Source organism: Acipenser ruthenus, chromosome 4 (assembly GCF_902713425.1).
Source record: "Acipenser ruthenus chromosome 4, fAciRut3.2 maternal haplotype, whole genome shotgun sequence".
In the NCBI taxonomy this organism is placed as follows: domain Eukaryota; kingdom Metazoa; phylum Chordata; class Actinopteri; order Acipenseriformes; family Acipenseridae; genus Acipenser; species Acipenser ruthenus.
In genome coordinates this window covers 86,572,794-86,596,094 of record NC_081192.1, presented here as the reverse complement: position 1 = coordinate 86,596,094, position 23,301 = coordinate 86,572,794, and the positions used below count along the sequence as shown (strand labels likewise).

The 23,301-nt window shown below is 42.9% G+C and overlaps 1 protein-coding gene across 1 annotated transcript in view; it reads right to left on the bottom strand.

Moving 5' to 3' along the window:
* The window catches only part of sspo (SCO-spondin), a 108,275-nt gene that overhangs the window by 66,149 nt on the left and 18,825 nt on the right, over positions 1-23,301 (bottom strand). Inside the window, exons 15-38 of the mRNA XM_059023438.1 lie at positions 21,982-22,203; positions 21,713-21,878; positions 20,843-21,086; positions 19,059-19,239; positions 18,379-18,473; positions 17,693-17,949; positions 16,871-17,005; positions 13,854-14,056; positions 12,874-13,001; positions 11,953-12,062; positions 11,447-11,596; positions 11,182-11,275; positions 10,378-10,772; positions 9,914-10,150; positions 9,051-9,251; positions 8,371-8,604; positions 7,723-7,845; positions 7,199-7,302; positions 6,249-6,459; positions 5,732-5,884; positions 5,042-5,182; positions 4,317-4,499; positions 3,314-3,464; positions 786-945 (exon numbers count right to left, since the gene is read on the bottom strand). Coding sequence (XP_058879421.1) covers positions 786-945; positions 3,314-3,464; positions 4,317-4,499; positions 5,042-5,182; positions 5,732-5,884; positions 6,249-6,459; positions 7,199-7,302; positions 7,723-7,845; positions 8,371-8,604; positions 9,051-9,251; positions 9,914-10,150; positions 10,378-10,772; positions 11,182-11,275; positions 11,447-11,596; positions 11,953-12,062; positions 12,874-13,001; positions 13,854-14,056; positions 16,871-17,005; positions 17,693-17,949; positions 18,379-18,473; positions 19,059-19,239; positions 20,843-21,086; positions 21,713-21,878; positions 21,982-22,203 — 4,278 coding nt within the window. The remainder of the gene's footprint in view (positions 1-785; positions 946-3,313; positions 3,465-4,316; positions 4,500-5,041; positions 5,183-5,731; positions 5,885-6,248; positions 6,460-7,198; positions 7,303-7,722; positions 7,846-8,370; positions 8,605-9,050; positions 9,252-9,913; positions 10,151-10,377; positions 10,773-11,181; positions 11,276-11,446; positions 11,597-11,952; positions 12,063-12,873; positions 13,002-13,853; positions 14,057-16,870; positions 17,006-17,692; positions 17,950-18,378; positions 18,474-19,058; positions 19,240-20,842; positions 21,087-21,712; positions 21,879-21,981; positions 22,204-23,301) is intronic.

Here is a 23,301-nt window from a genome sequence, read left to right as displayed (position 1 = left end):
TGGGTTGGGAAGTCAATCAGCCTGGAAAAAGACGAGACTCCAGTGCGAGAATGTATTGACCTGGAAGGTAAACGAGGTAGCAGCTGCCGGCAATAGAATCAGCTGCAATCGTTTACCAAGGGGTCATGCATAATCGCATAAAAGGGGCTGGAGAATTGTAAATCTTTTCCTTCGCTTGGGTTTTGCTGCAAGGAAACTGGAAGGACCGGGAGATTGCCCAAAATAATTAAAGAAAAGAGTTTGTGAGTGTTTTGTTTGTTTGTCTGTTTAGTAATTGTCTGTGTTTGTTATCACTAGACGGCTAAACACAAATCCGGAGCTGTCGCCGAGGGCCAGCACGAAACCGGATCACCACTGCACTACCGTCACGAATAAACATTGTTATCAGCACTTGTTTCACTAATAGCACGTATTATATAGTACTTCACCACAAGCACTGAGAGCACTCACTTTGGAACAGTGATCGTGTGTGTCTAATTGTGTGTGTTTGTACCGTGTCTATTATTTGCGGGACTGCAACCCTTTGTTTCATTACTGTGCAATACACATTGTTGTGTATTGCCAGCTCTTTATTATTTACCGGTGGGTCATCAGACAATTGGATTATCACCATTAAATCATTCATTTTCACCCGTACTTTGTTGTCTGTGTGTTCTTCGAATTACGGTATCCGCACTGCACCTGCTATACACCTGCTACCACTTACCACTTTGCCACAGCCCTGCATAATGCATTGCAATGAAATGTTACTCTCTCAGTGTGAATGTTGCAGGCCTCGCCCTCACCTCAGGGCAGCCCAGCGCAGTGTAGGGACAGTAGTGGGAGCAGTGCACTGTCAGGTTGGGGAGACACTGGCACACCTGGCACTGCCCAAGCTTCCAGCGGTCCCCGATAGTGTGGGCCTCTCCGTGGAACTCGCACTCATCACACGGTTCCGTCTGACACCTGATACACCCATGACACACGCAAACACATCATACACATGACAAATATATTAGATTGTATGTTGCCATTGAAAAAACAGAATGCTGTATTGAACAAAATATATCACTGTAATCTGCACGTACATACATAGGTATGTGCGAAAAGTATATTCCTATGATACAGTTGTAGTCAAAAGTTTACATACCCCAATGGAAATTTATAATTTCCAGAAGTTTCTCAAAAACAAATAATTACAGGAAAAATCTTTTGCAGCAAAGGTTTTGCTTTTGTGGATGAGGAAAAAAAGCTACAATTTTTTATTTTAGCAATTTATTTGCAAAACTCAAAAAATGCTAATTCAAAAGTATTCATACCCTGACAAGGAAAATGGAATTAATAGCTAGTTGAGGCACCTTTAGCAATAATAACCTCTTTTAAACAATTAGGATATTTGTCAATGATTCAATACAAAATTGTTCCAGTTCATTCAAATTCCGAGGACTTCTCTTGTGCACAGCCTTCTTCAACTCATACCAAAGATTCTCAATTGGATTTAGATCGGGACTTTGACTAGGCCATTCCAGAACCTTGATTTTATTCTTCAACCATTCTGAAGTACACTTTGATGTGTGCTGTGGATCGCTGTCGTGTTAGAATGTCCAGTTGCGCTTTGAACGCTTTCAAGTTTTATAGCGGACTGTTTCAGATGATTGGCCATTATCTTTTGGTATGCTATGGAATCCATTTTACCATGTATTGGAATTAAATTTGCTGTGCTATTAGAGGAAAAACAGCCCCATAGAAGGATATTACCACCTTCATGCTTGACACAAGGTATGGTGTTCTTTTCTTTGTACGCCTCACCAGACTTTCACCAAATGCAACGACTATCAGCGTGACCAAATAACTCGATTTTTGTTTAAACACTCCACAAAACCTTTAACCAAAACTCATATCCATCATTCACATCCCATTTTGCAACCTTTAAGTGACATTTTCCTAATAGTGGCTTTTTCCTTGGCCTGCGACCATTGAAACCTTCACCATGCAATACTCAACCTATGGTTGAAATAGAAACCCCAGTCCCACTTGCAGCCAATTCACTTTCAATATCTTTGGCAAGTCAATCTTCGATTGTTATTAACCTTCCTCACAATTCTTCTACTTGTTCTTGGTGAAAGAACCTCCTTCCTGATCGAGGGAGTGTTGTTTGTGACAGTACCATGAGTCTTGTACTTCTTGATAATAGAAACATTAGTTGAAATTGGGATACTCAAATGCTTGGAAATCTTCTTGTATCCTTCTCCAGCTTTATGACAATAACTAATTTTATGCCTAAGATCTTCAGATAGCTCTTTAGTTTTTCCCATATTGACTTATTGGTAATGACAGCAATCATCCTATGACTAACCCTTTTATACTCTCTAAGAATGTTCACCTACAATCCAGCATTTTCTAGACATTTCTAAAATTAGGTTCTGCATTATCATATTGACATTTCTAGCACCTTGTAGATAATACTACCATATAATCAAAGGGTTTGAATACTTTTGAATGAGCATTTTTGGAGTTTTGCAAAAAAAAATGCTGAAATAAATAATTGTATTAATCTATTTCTTGTAATTTTTTTTCCTCGTCCACAAAAGCAAAACTTTTGCTATAAAAGATTTTTCCTAAAATGATTTCTTTTCGGGAAATTTCTAGAAATTATAAATTTCCATTGGGGTATGTAAACTTTTGACTACAACTGTATACAGGCTCTCATGTCATGATGGCCCATGGTCAGCAGCTTCATTTTACAACAACAAACACAGTACAATTCAAAACAAAGACCATATATTCTGGCCCATACATTATTTATGTATAACATACATATTTTAATTTCTATTAAACACTGTCACTGTAAGATAGTCCCTCAAGTCAGGTGGTAGCCCAAACATTATCATTTCACTACCAATGACTGGGTGGGACTTATTCATTGTTGTACCCTTATAAATGGGTTTCCCTCATGGTGACTGCAGAGACAGGCAGCACACTGCATCTCTTGGCAAGCCTTGGCAGTCACTTGGAAGTTGCCCTCTTCTTCCATCCCTCTTCCAGAATTTTGCTGCCTCCCTCCCCCACATGTCATTGAAATCCCCATAACCCCCTTATTTCTAACCACTTCTTTAGTTTAAAAAAAAAGAAACAAAATGGAGCACAAACAGAACATGGTAGCAGAACAGACACTGTATAAAGAAAGACAATCACAACACAGGTTAGCAGGTAAAGCCTACATACAGTACAGGTGCACAGACACAGCCCTCTCACTTCCTGCTTTAGAGAGATGCATGCCTTTAGACAGTGCACACCTGCAGCCCCTGCAGAGCCCTGCCTGACATGCACTCACCTCCTTGCTTTGCGGTAGATGCCCCGGCACTGCTTGCCGCTGCCATGCTTGCTGGGGTTGTTGGGGCTGCGGAAGGACCACTGGACACTCTGAACCCCACAGGGACCCAAACACTCACCCCACGAGGACCAGGACGACCAGCCACAGTTCACTGCAACAGCAAGAGACACTGGAGCTGAGAGAGGGCTAAGACACTGAGACACAACAGCTTAACCATGCTCATTATCTCTCCACTGTGAGGGCAATGAAATGTAAGAACAGTGACACAGTCTTCCTTGGGAATTACCAGACCTATACCTGTTTTAAAAGTTATGTTACAGTTAAGTTATGGGGCAGCAGTGTGGAGTAGTGGTTAGGTCTCTGGACTCTCGACCGGAGGGTCATGGGTTCAATCCCCAGTGGAGGACACTGCTGCTGTACCCTTGAGCAAGGTACTTTACCTAGATTGCTCCAGTAAAAACCCAACTGTATAAATGGGTGATTGTATGTAAAAATAATGTGATATCTTGTAACAATTGTAAGTCGCCCTGGATAAGGGCGTCTGCTAAGAAATAAATAATAATAATAATTAAGTTATGTTAAGTTATATGTACAATCAACCCTTTCTTATGGAAACGAAGCAACACTCTTATACCATGTGAGACAAGGACAACTGTTCAATAACTTATTATAAATTATACTTAAATTAAAAGAAAATAACACTTAACATCAATGCTCTATCCAGGACTTTAGAATTTGTTGTCAGTTGGTGGTCTACTGTACATGAGATGACACTTAGGGCAAAACAAGATGTGCTGTAATGTTCTGAAATCTGGTGTTTTGATTGGTTGAGAGTGGCTTCATGATTTATAATTTACATTAATTCACATAGCACAATATCAGAGCCTTATATGACCTGACAGACTGGCAGGTAGATGGTTTAGTTTTCTCAGACAGTACATTATTGTGTGAAGTTGATTTTCTAGAATTAGTTTGGTTCTAGTACAGCAGAACTGTCACTGACCTGAGCACTCAGGGTTGTGTCGGCACTGCTCCACCCTTCCTCTGCGGCAGGTGCAGATCTGGCAGTTCACCTTGACCAGCTGCCCAGGCCAGTAGCGCACCCCATCCACCTCGCAGGGACAGTCCTCGGTTTGGACACAGCGCTGCTGAGAGTCCATCACAAGACCGTCCGGGCACCAGCACCCTGGAAACACAGAGCATCGGGCGAGTAATCAAACAATCAATCAATCAATCAATCAATCAATCAATCAATCAATCAACATGCCCTTGGGATTATGATACATTCTACAGCTTGTGCTAAAGAAAGTCCTTAGCAAGTCTCATCACTTTGGACAAGCAGCTCTCCAGATATATGGAAAACTCTATAAAGTGTGAAGCATATATGCCCACTTCCACAATATCTCTCCACAACAGGACTTTGATAACCATGATACTGACAAAGCAAATGCAAAGGTAGGTGTGGTCAGCTGGTTATATGTCTTAAAATTATTATAAACCAAATACATTTTAAAAAGATAAGAAAATAAAAACACAAGGTGCAGTGGTATGTTTCTGTCCTCCAATAAAACTAAGAACCTCACACTCTCCAGCCCTAGTTTATGGTGACAAGAACATGTAATCTACTGAAGGCCACTTATATTGAAACCCAGCCGATTCAGCCACCCCTACTTGTGCGGTCGGATGAACACACAGATCCAGGTGTAACTGGTCTGACCACCTCCTTACCTGAGAAACAGCTCCTCTCCTTCTCACAGGACACAGCCATGGCCAGGTCTGCGCAGGTCAAAGGGCAGGGAGCACATGACCTCACCTCCAGGTCTCCGGGACAGGAAGTGACGTTGGGACAGCCTTCGAGGTGACACGGCTCTGTACAGGAGAGGAGGGTGTGCAGTCACTGTGCTACAAACACAAGAGTTCCATGGCATTCAAATAGCTTCTCAGCCTAATGAATTGAATGGAGAGACACAGGCTGGATGCGAACTGTTAACCTCAAGGTTCAAAGACAAACATCTTACAGTTCAACTAAAGAGCAAAGGATGTACGTGTCTGACGCTAATGTTAGACTCTAGGAGGACAACCTTTCAATGTTTCTCAGTAAAAACAGTCAAGTGCAGTAAAGTTACCACTTACCATTTACCACAGACACAAACTCCGGGGTTTTGCTGACTATACACATTGTTGTGTATAGTCAGTGTTATTATTTAAAAGCCTTAATAAAGTTTCATTATTTACCATTGAACTGTTGTTGGACTGTTGTTATTAAGCCCTGCATCACCTCTACACCTCTGCACTACTAACCACTTTGCCACATGTATCCTTCAGCCTACTTTAGCACATTTGCAAAAAAATGAAATGAGTCTGTCACAACCGTATAAAGCTATTGGTTCTTCTTTATTAAGAATGCGCGTGACGTACTGATTTCCATGGTTGAGGGAGAGGATCCTGGCAGGGCGCTGCACGGGCGGCCCCCGTTCTGTGGAGGGATGCACTCTCGACGTCGAATCACCACCCCGCTACAGTCCCGTGTGCAGTTAGACCATGTAGTCCAGGGCGACCAAGCCCCGTCCACTGAAGGCCAGCAAAAGAGGGAGAGAGAGAGAGAGAGAGAGAGAGAGAGAGAGAGAGAGCCTTTCAAATTCAGTTAAAATTTTAGTCAGTGTGCTGAACCCCATGGCATACTCTCAAACTCACTTTCTTACATTTACAGTCCTTCACTCGCTGTCCACACAGTCTCACACTCACTGTCTTAAACTCACTGCCCCCACTCACTGTCCCACACTCACGGTCCCATACTTACTGTCCCTTACACACTGTCCCACTCTCACTTTTCTTCATTCACTGTGCTACACTCACTGTCCCACACTTTCTGTCCCTCACTCACTGTCCCACACCCCCGGTCCTTCACTCATTATCTCACTGCCCCCCCACTCACCAGCACAAGCCATACTGAAGCACTGTTGTCTCTGTGCCTCCTCTCCCCAGCAGTGTTTTAGCAGTGTTTCCTGACTGCAGCGTCTCTGGCGGCTCTGAGATCCAGTCCCACATGTCTCACTGCAGGAACCCCAAGGGCCCCATGGCTCCCACACCCCACAGCCCTGCTCATCCATGGGTTCACCAGCGCACTCAGCCACACCGTTACACACCTGTGTGGGGAGGGGGGGAAGAGACAAGACGTGAGCAACACGCTTGAGAAACTACTCACACACACACACATTGTAACACCATTTACTTCAGTCATTATTAGAATCACTGTGGTGTAATAGGCAAGATTTATTGTGACAGTGTGCAACCTGTTATTGCAGGACAACAGGACTTTAGTCTTCAGTGTGCCCACTGGTCCTGGTTTCTGTGCTGTGCTTAAAGTATTAGTTTAAGGTTAACTATGTCAACTTCTTTTAAGATTCTGAAGACTTCAGTCAAGTCCCCCTAATTCTTCTTTGTTCCAGACTAAATAGATTCAGTCTTTTCTTAGAATGATTGCTGGTGTTTATGCTACTTGTGTCCAAGACTCAAGATGGCTACGCTTTCGGTAGTGTGTACTCGAAGGATAATAAGTGCAATACACAATACAAACACTAGGTGTCTCCATAACAAGACAACATTTTGCCATCAATATATAGTTTCTGATAACTGAACCACTAACTAACTGGTACAGTAATCTTTTTTAAAGCTGCACTACTGTATCAGTATCATGGAAAATTAAATCAGCATGACCTCCTCCGTATGACCATGTGAAAATGCAGGGACAGACAGAAGAACATGTTTCTCAAACAGCCCCAGATTATGACACTCTCAATAACTTGTGTTAAAGAAAGTCACAACCTAAGAATATCACAATTGGATTAGCAGTTCTCTAGACACGTGCACGTTTGCTGTCCGGACCTGTTTGAAGGTGATGCAGCTGCCATCAGCGCAGGTATACTCCGGGCAGAGGCTGGCAGACGTGTTCTTGGCTCCTGGGGGAACAGTAGTGACAGTGCCCGCATCTGGAAGACAGCAGGTATTACACGTGAGTTAGTGATTCTGGTGTTAGTGCTTCAGTGCTAGTTAGTATAACTGAAACCATGACCATGATTTCTTATTATTCCCAAACATTTATGTTATTGTGGGTCAGCCTTTAGACGCTACAGTGAAAGTCTTTCTTGTGTGCTGAGACTGATTTATTTTAGGAACTTAAACTCTTACATGTATTATAATAAGATCATACAGTAAGAAAAGTTGTGAACGAGAGGAGGCCATTCGGCTCATCAGTGCTCATCCGGATTCCAGTAGCTGATTGCGCTGAAAACATTATTAAGTTATGTCTTAATGATGCCCAATGACTCGGCATCAAGGTTACCCATATACCTTCACCACTTTCTGTGTAGCCCATCAACCCTCTGTCCTAATTCTATCTTCTCACTCACCACATGCTAGCTCGTCCTCTCCCTGGGGACAGTCTGGCACACCGTTGCACACTCGCGAGGTGTTCACACACACACGGTTGTTGCAGGTGAAACTCCCAGGACACGGAGGGATCTGTGTGGAACCTGCAGCCATGGAACAAGCATTGCAAACAGGATTAATTGAGTACCTGTACTGTATGTTTCTAAGTGTTCAGTGGCTACCTCTAATCAAGTTGAAAGTGTATTTTTCGCACACTCTTGCTGTGTCTGTCATACAAAGACTGCAAGACAAAGTCCACTCTCAACTTGATTCGAGGTAGTCACTGAACATTTAAGTCATTAAATCTAAATAAAAACAGACAAAAAGCTTACATTAACATATGTAATCTGTTTATGTAGATTCTGTTATGGTTTAAACATTTCAAATTCTTTGTCAATGACATTCTGAGTGTGAGAGCTTATGACATGATCTGTACTTGCTGCTAAAAGATGTGACTTATAAATGTACTGCACGTGTATAATCCATAACAGTAAGTCATGTCCCCATTTGAACCTATTAGAACCAACTACATTTGAGTTCTTGTAGGGAAAACACTTCAGAACATTGAGTTTATTTTAGGCAATGACTCTTCCTAAGCATATTTTTTTTTAAATGATATTTTCCCTCACCGCAGTTGTCCAAGCTCTCGTCCGAATGGTCTCGGCAGTGAGGTGTGCCGTCGCAGAGCTGCTCGTAACGGATACACTCCCCGCTGCCCTGGCACAGGTACTCATCGGCTCGGCACGTCCAGTTACAGCTCTGCTCATCACTGCCGTCCGCGCAGTCAGCCTCACCGTCACACAGCCAGGCCCGCGGCTTACACTCCCCGCTAACGCACTGGAACTCACGTTCACTGCAGGGGCCTGGGCGAGAGGGAGTGTGAGAAAGAGAGTTTTACACTGCCCGCTAAAGCACTGGAACTCATATTCCAGTGACATTGTGAGAAACGTGAAAGACAGAGAGAGGGAGATCTACTGAGACACTTGATATGTGATCTGAGGACTGAAATCCCTCCCCTTGCACGTCGCTGAACTTTTGGTATCATTCCTGCCAGTCAGGTACTACCTCTCTCCAGATGTCCTGTATAAATCTTGACCACTGCAAATCTGTATGACAATTTTACTGTTTCCCTATGCTTTTCATTTGGTTATACTATGCATTTACCATAGTTTACTGGTTTGCTATGCTTTACCGTATCTCTCTGTGCTTTACAATGCTTACCTATACTTTACCATGCTTTCACTGTGCTTTCTTACACCATTGCTGTTTTTACTGTGGGAAACTTTTATAAGGGGTTAACAATCCTTACCAGTGCTGGGGCCAGTGCGTGGGGTGGACCCAGGTGACCCTGGTGTAGTCGTAGCAACAGGCTCTGTGGTAACACCATGGCAGTGAGCCTCACTCTCATCCGCTCCATCTTGGCAGTCTGGCACTCCGTCACAGACCTTCTCTCTGCCAAGGCAGGAGCCATCGCCACACACAAGTTGCCCTGGGGCACAGGTCACAATAACTGGAAAAAAAAAAAACATCATTGCTGGCAGCTTCACCTGTCTACTGTAATTAATCGCTGCCTAATACATAGCCCTACCCCTTTAAGAGTCTGATATTAAGCTAATTTGCATATCTCCACCCAAGTAGCGGATAGAGTACATGGATCGGTGTCTGGTTGTGGGTAGTCAATGAGAAGGAGCGCTAGTGAGCGGTCCAATACTCTCACACTGAGGAGTACGTATAGACTTTGTCACATTTGTCACATTTGTGGAATTGTATTGAGATTGTCTTGTGCGTGCTGATTAACACTTCCAAATAAAAGGGGACTTTCATTTTACGTGCAAGAGTCTTGTGGATTTTCAACAGTGAAGACTGCACACAGTTCTTCACAATACTTCAATGCTGCTTACCGTACTACCCTGCTTACTCTGAAGGTCTGTTCACAAGCTTCCTGTAGGAGCTCAAAATAAGGTTAAGCTAAACTTGGAGACTAATACTTGGTTTTGGAGCTGATTCTATATGATTTTGACATGCTGATTACAGTTCTGGACTGTGTTGGTAACCAATGAACATATCAGAACCCCCCCCCCCCGATCCATTTGAACATTTCCTTGTTAAATGTGTTGTTGCTTTTGCCAATTTCATTATAAGGGTGTGTAGTGGGGAGTGGACATCCCTTACCTCCAGTTTGACAGACAGCCTCGTCAATCCCAGAGCTGCAGTCTCTCTGCCCATCGCAGACCCTCTCTGGGCTTAGACAGCGGCGGTCCGGGCACTGGAATTCTCCGGGCGCGCACACACAGCCGCGCTCGTCGCTGAGGTCCCCACAGTCATCGTGCCCGTCACAGCGGTGCAGATACAAGACGCATCTGCCCACCGAGCACCGGAACTCTGCGCTGCCACACAGCGAGACGCAGTCTGAAACAAACCAGGAAACACAGTCACAGACTGGGCTGGCTGGCTGACAGATAGACAGACAGCAGACCATGGCTGTGTCTTTAGCAGATCAGACTGTAGCTTGCCTTTCCTTTAGATATGGGTCTCTGACATAAGGGGGTATGTGGCAGAGCACTTTGCATATTTGTATCAGTGGTTTGTCCCAGCAGTGTATTTCCCGGGTAAGAGTGAAGAGTGAGAACACAAACCTGCTTCATCAGAGTCATCTGCAAATCCGCAGTCCAGTTCTCCGTCACACACACGAGTCTGAGAGACGCACCTCCCGTTGGCACAGCGGAACTCCCCGTGCGGGCAGAGGGGGGTGGGTGGGCAGTGAGCCTCATCAGAGTGGTCAGCGCAGTCCGGCTGGCCATCGCAGCGGAACCCTAAGGGCACACACTGCCCGCTGTCACAGCTGAACTGCTGTGGGCCGCAGCTGGCTGTGCAGACCTCGTCCGAGCCGTCCCCGCAGTCGTCCTCATTGTCACACACCCAGAGAGACGGGACACAGCGCCCCGAGACACACTGGAACTCTGACTGCAGGCAGGGGGACCGTGGGACACAGGGCTGACCCGAGCACAGCCAGGCACCTGCAGAGCACGAGCTAGAGAGCAGACAGAGAGACAAAGAGAGACAGAGAGATAAATAGAAACAAAGATAGACAGAGAAATAAAGAACGACAGAAAGACCTCCCATTAACTGGTCACAACCAGGGTGTACACAATATGCTGTGATAATGTGTTTATAATTATTCTTTAATCATGTATGAGAAATCACTGTTAAGGATTTTATCTTGTGTACAGGTGTCATGCCATGCATAGAACATATGACACAAATCTAAAGTTTATGTTTTATAGTAGTCCGTAAGTACAGTCTTCATATGTGTATTATTATTATTATTACTATTATTATTATTGATGTTTGTTGCTGTTTTCTAATAGTTTCAAACACAAACGGAAAATAAAACTTGTCTGATAATGAATGAATTTCTAGGTTGTCCTCTACTCACTCACCAGTTCTGGCAGTCCTGGGTGACCATGGCCCCTGGAGGGAACATCGTATCCTCCCACTCACATGGACACTGGGAGGGGTCGATACAGCTGCCGTCTGCAAAGGAGGAAGTGGGGTAACCAGTCAGTGATGTACACCGCATGGCGACCCCGCCAGTTCATGCAGAAGGGCCAGGCTCGTCTGTACTTGTGGTTGTAGAGTGTGGTTTTAGACAACACGTTATGCTAGGAAAGTATTACTGTTATTGGAATAGATGATTTATCTCACCGTGCAGAACCGTCCCTTCTGAACAGAAGCAGCCCTCCACACAGGACAGAGCACTGCAGAGTGGATCAGGCTGTCCTCTCAGGCTCTCACAGGTCTGGGTGCAGGCAGGGCCACAGGCTTCATACACCAGGCCATTGTCACACTGCATCGCTGAAAACACACACATGAAATACAGCCTATCAAGCTAATATCTCTCTTTCTATGCATCACTAAAAAACATACGGACTGAACGATTCATAACAAATTAATCTATGGCTCTGCATCGCTAAAAGGTACAAAAACGAAGTCAGCGAAATATAAACCAATGCAAATTGAAGGTTACTAATTATTCCCAAATTCAAATTGACTGAATGTTTCACAAGGTTAGTGAAAATGCATTCCGATTTAGAAATGAAGACAAAACAATAATTAAATATGAGAAGCATGAGTTATTGTTGTTCGGAACCTCAGAGGTGCAGTAGGCTGTGATGTGCTAGTTAACTCTCAGGGGTGAAGCTGTTACTCACGGCAGAGTTCCTGAGACCTCCAGCGGGTGTACACGCCTCGTTTGTTGCACTCCTCTGCGTAAGCAGCGATGGCCGTGCACAGACACTCACAGTCCCCTCCTGAGTCACAGCTGGAACAAAACACAGTTTAGTGTGATGAACCCTTTAATTGACAATACCTTTAAGAGAGCAAAAACGTTGATAGCCTTAATATATCCATTTTCCGCTAAGTGTGCGAGAGCTACAGTGAATGTATATGCATAGGAAGTGAGCAGCATGGCTAAACAACTAGTGGATGATATTTCTAAGTTTTATTGTTTTGACATATATATTAAACTACTATCATATCTTGCTGTACTGTACTCCACAACTTACTTTCTGTAATAAACAGAATTATATTTGCTACTCCAAACATTATTCCTGGAGATAAAAATAACCATTCAAATGGAAAGTGAAGATTGCAACCCCCAATTCTTCACAGTAGTGTTCAAAAGAATGTAGAATTCAAAACACAATGCAAAATGCAAATGGACCTGTCTCCAAGTATAAGTGTAAATGCAAGGCGTGGGGGAACAAGGTGTCAATAAATATGCATTACTATACATCAGCATGGTAAATTGTGACAGTAATTCGATTTCTATAATTTCCCATGTGCTTATCTAGCGCAAAGTCTTACAAAAATGTCCCATAGTAAAAGCAAACAAAGTGCAATACAGCACACTGAAAGCATGGTAAATGACAGGAAAGCATGGTAAAGCCCAGAGTGGTATGATAAAAAACATGGCCAGCCATGGCAAACTATGGCAAATGCATAGTATAACCTGCAAAATTACCAAGCACATTTTCTATGGTAAACTGTTATAAGGGTAATCACACAGCCATTACATGGGAAGCTTGAAGTACTGTTAATTGAAAGCCAGGTCACTTTGGTAGAAGACTCACCCGCAGGCATCGAAGACACACCAGTCATAGAACTGCTGACAGGGCACCTCCTGGTGGCAGGGCGAGAACAGGTCCTGTGTGATGATGCTGCAGCGTTTCCGAGCCCACGTGGCCCGGTGGGGGTGTTCCTGTGGAGAGACGAGACGCCCCATACAGATCAGGCTCCCAAAAGTACAACTTCACTGAAGAACTACCTCAAAACTACCTCAATACAACTCCACTGGACTCCCAAAATAAAGTGAAGAACAGATATCCCTTCAACTGGAAATCACAGCAACACATAATGTTTACATCAACAACACCTATTACCTCCACCAGGCCCCCAGACCACCAGACCCTGGCTAAGCCTTTCTCCACCCCACCTACCCGCTCAACCCACCACAGCAAGAACACCTTAGTGATGCTACTGCAAGCCCTTTCTACATGGAATCAGTTATTTTACAAACTTGCATCAGACAGTTATTATGGTAGAATGGAAATATAAAATGTATTATTCTCTTACTCCCATGCTCATCTTTTTGGTTTCCAGTTCTTGTCTTGCTTTTGTTTATCATTTCCGTTAACAAGATTGAAAAACAGATCGAGAAAGAAGAAAACTGAAAACCAAATTACACAAATGTCATGTGGGTAATTTTTTAAGCCCTTTTCCATTCTACCCAGACAGCAACACTAGTCCATTTCTCTTTAGCTCATTTTTGCCAGCATTTTTTAGCCTGGTGCAGTTTGCAGGGGCCCACACAAACACAGACACACACGCATACACAAACTCATGAACACACACACAAACACAGATACATGTACAGACACACTCAAACGCACTCACACACACACTCTCGCGCACACATGCAAACACCCACTCACTCACACACACACTCATACTGACAAACACAGACACACTCACACAAAAACAAAGACACACGTTCAAACACTCCCACACAGACAGACACACACACACACAGAGTGGTTCTGTTGTTACTCACAGTGCAGGGGTGCTGAAGATCAGCGTTAAGCACCTCAGGACAGGACTGGCTGACCCGCCACGAGTTTCCAAACAGGTCAGAGGTGGACTCCACGATCCCCTGGCGCGTGGTGAAGTCGTTCTCCGTGTCCCCGTCGAAATTCCCACACAGCCCTCCCACACGGCCCTGGAAGGAGGGATCCAGCTTCATGTACAACCGGGTACCTGCAGGCAGAGCCAGGGTCAGAGGACAGGCACTCAGCACTGACACGAGAACAGAGGAAAATCTTCCAATAAGAGAAGGCCTTTAGAGCTGTTCAGTTCCTAGTAGCTGATTGATCTCAAAGCTTTGTCAATTTGGGTCTTCAAAGATCCCAGTGATTCAGCATCAGCAACATGGCTAGGTAACCCATTGCACATCCTCGCCACTCTCTGTGCCAAGGACTGTCTCCTACGCGCTATCCTAAGTGTCAAACTACTTTCCAACTGTGTTTCATCTGGTCATGGTTTCTGTGCTGTGCTGAAAGTATTGGTTTGGGTTAACAATAGCAGCGTTTACATGCACAAGTCAAGACAGTTTTCCTCACGACCTGTTTACTATTCAGGAAATGCGTTGCTATGCAGTTCTGATTTAGGAAAAAAAAAAAATCGGCCGTACCAATGCAGATTATTCAATTCATAGTAATTTAGGGGAGGGGATATTTAAACGTTCGTGTCTAGTTGCTAACTAGGAAAAGAACGACTTAATATCGTGAAGAGAACTTCATGCGTTGCCATGAAGATAAAAACATTTACCAAGAGAAATGTCGTGTACATTCTGAATTACGCCACGCATTAGCTACTTGTTTGTCTGGTTACCTGTCCAACACACACACACAACATTTTTTTAAATATAATTTCTACAAGTTTTACTACTTAGCATTTATATTTGTGTGTGTTTGTGGAACATCTAAAAGTTAAATGTCATTACCACTAGAACCGTCTTTTACAATACATGTTTTTATTTTGAATATAACCTACAATATAAAATTTTATTTATACATATACAAGCCTGTTTACACACTAGTTTCTTTTCAAATGTTTATTTTATTATAGTAGTGCTTTATATGTGGTAAGTTAGAAAATAAACCCTTTTATGTTTAATTTTTCTTTTAAATATGGTGTTTCGGCTGTGCAGATGTTTGATATGATGCGCTTGAATACAACTTTTGAATTGTATCAGATAGTTTGTCTTTCATTGTAATATTGATGGTTTTTAAAATGTACCGGCGGTTGTAGGTATGAGTATAACCGCGGCAGGTACAGTATTGAAGTAGTCCATACATGTACAATGTGTGCTGGTGGGGGGAGGGGGGGTCTATGTTATGTACGGCCTTTCTGTTGCAGATTACGTTATATAAAGTCAGAAGAATGGGATGTTGACTGCTGAAACCTCGTGAGCCACAAGCACGATTCCTGCTCCGGTTTACATGGGCTTTTACACTATTTTTATTGTGAGAAAGCGATTGACCCTGCCTTGTCGCGCTGCCAAAAGTATGTTCTTTTGCTGTTTCATACACAGTGATGACTGTAGAGTCGATTTTTAAATGCATGTAAACCAAGCCAATGTCAACTCATTTTAATATTTTAAAGACTTAAGTCAAGCCCCCATCCCCAATTCTGGTTTGTTCTTGGCTAAACAGATTCAGTTCCCTCAACCTTTCTTCATAGTACATTTGTGCAAGCCCTGAGTCTCTGGTCTACCAGGTCCTTTCATACAACCTACAATGTCAGTCACTAAATCTCAATTTATACTCGTCTTCTTTTGCTCCACTTCCTTCTTATGAGCAACTCTAACTGCAACTGAGTCACTCCTACTTATGTGCTATTGAAAAAGGCTATACCTGTAGATCCTTCTTTAAAATAACACAGATTACTGTAGGAGAAACTACAGGACTTTTGCCATTTTCGTATAGATATGTCTAAAGATGACATGTGTTTCAAAAGATATCTATAGGTTTTTATAATTTTCTATAGATTTATAAAACTGGTGATACCTTTCTGTAGATTTCTTTAATTTTCTGTAGATTTCTTAGATTTTGATTAGATTTCTGTAGGATATTTTTTTATAACCCCAAACATCAACAGGAAACATCAGCAGCATATAATACACCACATCTTTCTTCTTCAGCTTAAATCCCGGAACAGCAGCACACCTGGCCATTAATATTAACTGACTGCTAGCAGGAAGACCGTTCTCAACAAACTTGCACCTTGAAGTGACGCTCACATTATGGATGAACCTTGATGTGTGTAGAAAACACAAGCGGGCAGCAGTGTGGAGTAGTGGTTAGGGCTCTGGACTCTTGACCGGAGGGTCGTGGGTTTAATCCCAGGTAGGGGACACTGCTGCTGTACCCTTGAGCAAGGTACTTCACCAGTAAAAACCCAACTATATAAATGGGTAATTGTGTGTAAAAAATAATGTGACATCTTGTAACAATTGTAAGTCGCCCTGGATAAGGGCGTCGGCTAAGAAATAAATAATAATAAATACCCAGCATCTCTGTGGCGCAAGTCACTAGACCATATTTTCAAAGCGTTTCCTCCATTCGTAAACTCCTATTTTTTGAACGAGCTAAAATACCTGTTAACCAAACAACTGAGTTATATATTTCAAGTCCTCTTAAACACTCTCGATGTGGTTTGTTTTTCATTTTGGAACATTAACATGATTTTTCCTCTTTCAAAAAGTAGGAGTTCATTAAAGAATGGAGGAAACGCTTTGAAAATCTGGCCCACTGTGAATTACACAGGCGACACAGACAAACACCACCTCTAGATCCTGATTGGAAAACATCTATTTTCATTTCATTTAAAAATCTGGCACTACTGTACACTAGGTTAAATAAAATTCTATGCTTTTTGTACTTCCTGGGTCATTTTCATTCGGAGAATGAAATAGTCCCCACCCCTTCAGTGGCCTGACACTGAAGTGCTAAGTACTGCAGGGTGTTTCATGAATGGAGAGCAGTGGGTGTGTGTGTGCATTTCCCTGACCTCCATCCCACAGCAGTGTGAGTCCCAGTTTCGCAGTGAGGGTGAGGAACAGCCCAGCTCTGTCCAGCGTCAGTCCGCTCCCACTGTAGGTCTTGGGAAGTCTCACAGCCACTCCGTTCACAGTCACAGCCTTCCCTGGAGTTACAAGGAAACAGCAAATCCGATTCAGCTTGGGAACAGAATGGAATTTTTTTTCACCTCTGAATTTTTTAAAATTAAAGTATTTCTGAGTAAAACTGAACTCCTTTTTGAGAGGAAGTTTACTGTTTGTTAACTTGATTTGAACATTCAGATGTATCATTGTAAACCTATTGGAGCTGTAACATTAGTGCCCTGCATAAGGAAATGTGTGTTTCTGTCAACACGCGACTACAGCTACTATAGCTGCATTGCCTCTTTGTAACACCAGAGAACTATGTTAAGAACACTGAAAACAAGCAGCTAAAAGAGATAACCTCTTTATTTGAGCAATGGGTAATCCTAATAAATCACACAGAGACCCGTTAGAAAATACATTGTGATTTGATATGATCGTCTACAAAATACATGTACCACATTAAATTAATACATTAAATATTTGTGGTATAGATAGGTTAATCGGGAAAATATTTTGCCCATCATTAAATGTGCCTGAGTCTCTTTCTATAATAAATTAAAATATGCCTTTGCTTTAACCCGTGATATAGCCAGGGTTTGCTTATCACAGAAAATTAGGATTATTCCTTAAATAAAGAGGGGGTAAACACCATTTTCCCCGCATGAGAAATGGGTAAAGTCAACCTCCCCACGTTTACCATCGACTACACTACCGTTCCTCCTCACCCCTCAGCATGTGTATGATGGTGTTCCCCAGAGTCACGACGACAGACTTGGTGCAGGTCACACCGCTGGTGCCGCAGGGCACGTTCTCTGCAGTGACGGTGAAGAGGCCCGCGCTCTCCTGCGCCAGGACGTACTCGCAGTCCCCCAGGAATGTGAAGGCTCGTCCGTCGAAGGTGATGTAGTGGGGGTCTCCCGTGGCCATGCAGCTCCCGGAGCAGTGGGACTTCCCACACTTCCAGTGTCGGTCACGACACACGCTGAGGGGAGAGAGAAGGAGGGACAGCGCAGTGGATACAGATGCTTCACTCTTTCATTTCAATCAATCAGCACGTTCACTTTCTTGGATGTTTCTCTTTTTTGCAAGCAAGAAGGATGCTTTTTATTTGCAATTAGGATATTTTACATACCGTGTATTGTAGTGAATTGGTATCTGAGTTCATTAAATTGAGTGCAAAGACAACCGCAAACCATACGTTCAAAGACAAATGTCTTACCATTCAACTAAAGAGCAAGCACAGTAGTCGAGAGGTAATGACAGATCGTATGCTAATAAGCCGCTAGGAGGAGATTTATTACACTATGTAAGCAACATATTGAATGATTTAAAAAAGGGATCTGAAATATTATTTATTTATTTATTTATTTAATTATTTATGTATGTATTATTATTAGCATGATGTGATTACCAGGTGTTGCAGTCCTTGATGATGGTGTCATTCTCGTAGTACAGTTTGCCGTTGTGATGACAGGGACACTCTGAGGGTGGGACACACATGTCACCCTGCATACAAACAATATAGAGATTACACAATTACACCAATCTAGCCAACAGGGGTCTGAAAAGGATTTCTTCTATTATGACTGCTGAAATTTTACACTGTGCTTAAAGTATTGTACAACACATTTGATAAATAATGGGCAATATTCTCAAAGCTTGTTCTTCCAAATAATTTGTTTGTAGACTATGGTACTATTACTACAGTATACTAATGATGACTGATTACTGGCTCCAAAAAGTAATCTATTATAGAAGTAATATATTACTAATTAATTATTACTTTTACAGTATGTTTGCCAATAATAGTACTAAAAAGTAAACAATAGGCCTGAAAAGTAAACTGATTACTTGTCAAACCTATGCCTTGGTGTAATAAGTAATCTGATTTCAAGTAAATCGTTACAGTTTAAGTTACTTTAACAATCCTGCATGCAGGCTCTTGAGAATGAATTTTGTATCTCTCCGACTGTTGTTGTATTGAGATCTTCTAGTGCTTGCTGTACAAAACCAAATAAAAAGTGGTCTTTTATTTTACTTGCAGGAGTTTATTATTCCAGCAGGGAAGATTGCAGCCTGCAGTGCACTCACCAGCAGCACGGTCCCCTCGGGGCACACACAGCCGTCAAAGGCCTCGGAGCAGTTATTCTGGGACTCCAGGCTGTCGCAAGTCTGCAAGCAGGAGCGGAATGAGTAGACCAGGTTCCCGGGGCACTGAGCGACATCTGGACAGCTGTCCTCTGAGCAGTTCCACAGCCCGTTCACACACACACTGCAGAGGGGAAGGGGGGCAGTGAGCTACTGGACTTACTGGACTAACTTACTTATAAGGGTGTGCTCAACCTAAGTACATACCTCATAGCCCTGGGATTAGTCTGGTTCTTCTCTGAAATCTCTCCCCAGCCACAATGTGCTTTTTGTAGTGTAGGGACCAAAACTGAACACAGTACTCAAAGTGTGGTCTCAGACACTATACAACCTTATGAAATTGTATGAGTTTATCTTTTGAAATACTCGTGTTTGGATGTATAGAAACTTGTTTTTGTTTGAGTTTCCTGTTTATTTGTCATTAGATTTTATAATTTGTAGTAGTGTGGGATAGGCTGGCCCAAAGTGAATAAACTGAACTAACCAAAATCCTAACCTCCCTTGATTTACACTTTGTACCATATAATTAAGCATTCTATTAGCCTTTTTAATTGCTGACATTGCACTAACAGCTTCAATTGTAGTCGATGGAAGGTCATACCAATGTTCTGCTCTCATTGTACTCTTTTTCATGTTAGTGCTTTTGGGACATCGTGAATCCTGGGTCACTTGTCACCTGACCCACAGGCTCATCAATCCCTGTGGTGGCTCCACAGCTTACATAGTTGGCTGGTTTGCTCCTGCAGCCATGTGGTAGAGAAATTCAATGAAATCAACCTATCCTGCGGGGATGGAGAACAGGCCATAGGGTGATTTCATCAGACTTCTCCTACCACTGTTCCTGCTCCTGCCCCCGGGGGAAAATACTGCAACCGGACTGGCCCACAGCTGTGTCTCCTGTGTCTGTGTAACAGGTAGTATTGTGTGATGCACTGCTGTTACGGATTTGAAATTAGTTTAAAACTCTATAAACACAAATGCAGATGAGCCTGGCTCTTTTGCATTGTGGTTAAGACGGTGGTTAAGGTGAGTGCTAATTGAGGTCTGTGAGATCAGTCCTATATGTGTATCTGTCTATTTGCTATTGTTAATAATTATGTACTCACTCAGTATATGGTTCTTATGTGTTTTTTCAGCCTCAATATCATTGATAGATCTGTGGCAGCTCATTTGCACAGGTATTACCACCACTGACTTGCACTTAAGAATCCAGAACGGTGCTGCACAATAGAAATGGAAAGACAACTGCACTAGGAAAGACAACTCCACTCAAAACCGCAGACCGCTTTAGTATTATAGAAAAGATAATTCCAGTCAACACTGCAGAGTGCTCTAGTAGTATAGGAAAGAGAACTCCACCCAACACTGCAGAGCACTCAAGTAGTATAGGAAAGAGAACTCCACTGAACACTGCAGAGCACTCAGTAGTATAGGAAAGAGAACTCCACTCAACACTGCAGCAGAGCGCTCAGTAGTATGGGAAAGAGAACTCCACTCAAAACAACAGTCCATGAAACTAATCCAGTCTACCAATACGTGTTTAACATGCTCATTTGATTTAATTTATCAGTAAAAGTATAAGAAAGTATTGAATTTGTTATCCCAGGGTTGTCTTGCTGTAAAGTTAATTAGAGCGAAACAAGTGAAAGCCGCCCCACTCCCCATGTACATTAAAAGGTAAACCAGGTGCAGTTCTATATTTCTAACAGTGCAGTATAATCACTTACCAGGTATTGCAGTTGTTCTGTATGGTACTGCCTGGCTGATAGATGGTGCCACCCTGGATACAAGGACACATGCTGACCGGTACACACTGCCCACTGCTGTCCTGTGCCAGCCCCTCGGGACAGTTACAGCCGGACACACAGCCCTCCACCGCCTCACAGCCGCTGAGCTGCCGCACGTCCGCGCAGGAGCTCTCACAGGGGCGAGAGCACTCGCTGAACGCCTGGCCCCCACTGCACTGCACCGCTGGGGGAGGAACAGCAAGGGGGAATTACTGAGGCCTACCCCATGTCCTAAGTCTCCAATTTCAAACTGTTTCATTTAATCCTGGTTTCAGTTCCTTCAGCCTATCTTTGGAGCTGATTCCTTTATACCCTGGGATTATAAGTGAAGTTGAAAAGGTTTGTGCTACTACCTTCGTTAGGGATGTTAGATATTTAAACTAACATGCCAGGAACGTCAGTAACCATTCAGATAACAATAACAAGAAGCACTCCGATAGAGTTAATAATAAATGAATACAGCATTAATATGTATGAGACTACATATGCACAGCACTAACGCGTATATGGAATAGACTGTGAATAAATACTGAATAACAAATAACAGCTTTAATACACTGTATAGCTACCACTGATTAAAAGACCAACATATATATTTCACAAGCATATTTCTGATAACATTTAATAAACGTTTAATGTTTGGAAACCATTTAAATCTATCAACACTAGTAATGTGCCTAGCCTTGATAATATTACCTCCAGCACTGCAAGTGTTTAGTGATATACAGGCTTGATTCTCAAAGCTCTGTAACTCCCATTTTAAGTTTTAAGAGAATAGGCTTTAGTTCATTGAGTTGGAAGGATACTCACAGCAGAAGGTTCTGTTCCTCCAGCTGACCGCGGCCCCCTCCTGTGCGCACTGCCTGGCGTAGGCAGCGACGGCACTGCACAGACACTGTTTACTGGGGGCACAGCCGCACACGTCGTACAGACACAGCCGGTAGTAGGGCTCGCGCTCCACCAGGTCATGGCACGGCTGAAAACACACAGACAAACAGAGCATACACCACAAACCTCTGCAAGCAGTATGTGATGTTACCTCAATCCCGGGACAAACATATCCTCTGCGAATGTCTTACCTCAAACACAGAGCTGTGAATCACGGCACACATGTCCTCTGCAAACTGCCTTCGCTGAGCGTAGGTCCCACAGGGGTCGAAGGTCAAGCCACTGATGGGGGGGCAGTCCAGAGAGGTCCTGAACTTGTTGGCGAACGCGGCGGTGCTAGGCTCAACGTCGCCCTCTGGTGTGGTGAAGTCGTCGTGCTGGTTCCAGTTGTACGTGCCGCACAGTCCTCGAACCTGGGACACGGTGGGAGACATTCTCTGATCATTACTATCAAGCTTGTGGTAGTTTCGAACATAATCTATGCTATATCAACAATATATTGTCACACTAAAGTATGATATCTGGTACTACATAGGGTTAAAGAAACCTCTACTTTCAGGCCTTGCTTTCGGATAGCTTTGCACTTTCATGGTCATTTCACCTGGAGAGTGAAACTGACCCTTTCAGTGGCTTCTTTCCTGTTGTTAAGCAACCAGCTGCTAACCCTACTGGCTGACATCCTTCCAGTCATGCTTCACCCCGATGAAGCAGCTGAGGTGAAATAAACTAGTGTAAAAGATTTCCTGAAAGACAGTGCAAGTGTAGTACCAAATGTGTGTTTGCAAAATCGTATGTTCTTTCCAGACTGCACATTGGAGGCCTATATAACAGTTGTTAGTGTGCAATAGGTAAGATTCGTGAAAGTATTTTGTTAGGTACACCACTTTAATTGAAGTCGCTAGAAGAAGAATTAAGAAAAATATGTTTTTATAGCTCAAAGTTAGCTGTTCACATGTTAGCAGAAAAAGGAATTGTATGTTTAGAATTGTATATATATATATGGAAAGCTACAAAGCTGTATGTAATTCAATATGCTAACATAACATTATTCAGCAGGTTTCATTTGACTTTATGAAACAACATGTGTTAATTCTATATGGTGATGCAAAAACTTTTGGATACAGCTGTACATATACGAATCTTGCTAACAGCTCCTTGCATTGATGCTTCATTATTATTGGGAAACAGAGTGCACTCCACGCATTTGGGTGTTCCAAAGCGTATTTAATTTTTATATTTCAATGGCCATCTTGTAACAGTGTGTAACATCACAACAGTCTGTGACATCACAATAGCGTCTTTGCCAGGAATTCAGAGCGCTTCACAGCAACGGTATTAAGTAAATCTATCATCATGGGTAAATGGTCAATTATGCTCGGTTCTTTATGAATAACTCAAATAATCTGTTTATGAGTAAAGACATAAACAGTTCAGACTATTGTCCATCTGTGTTCATGTCTTCTAACACTGATTCTTTTTGTGAACCTTTGTGAATCTGCAAAGTTCGGCTA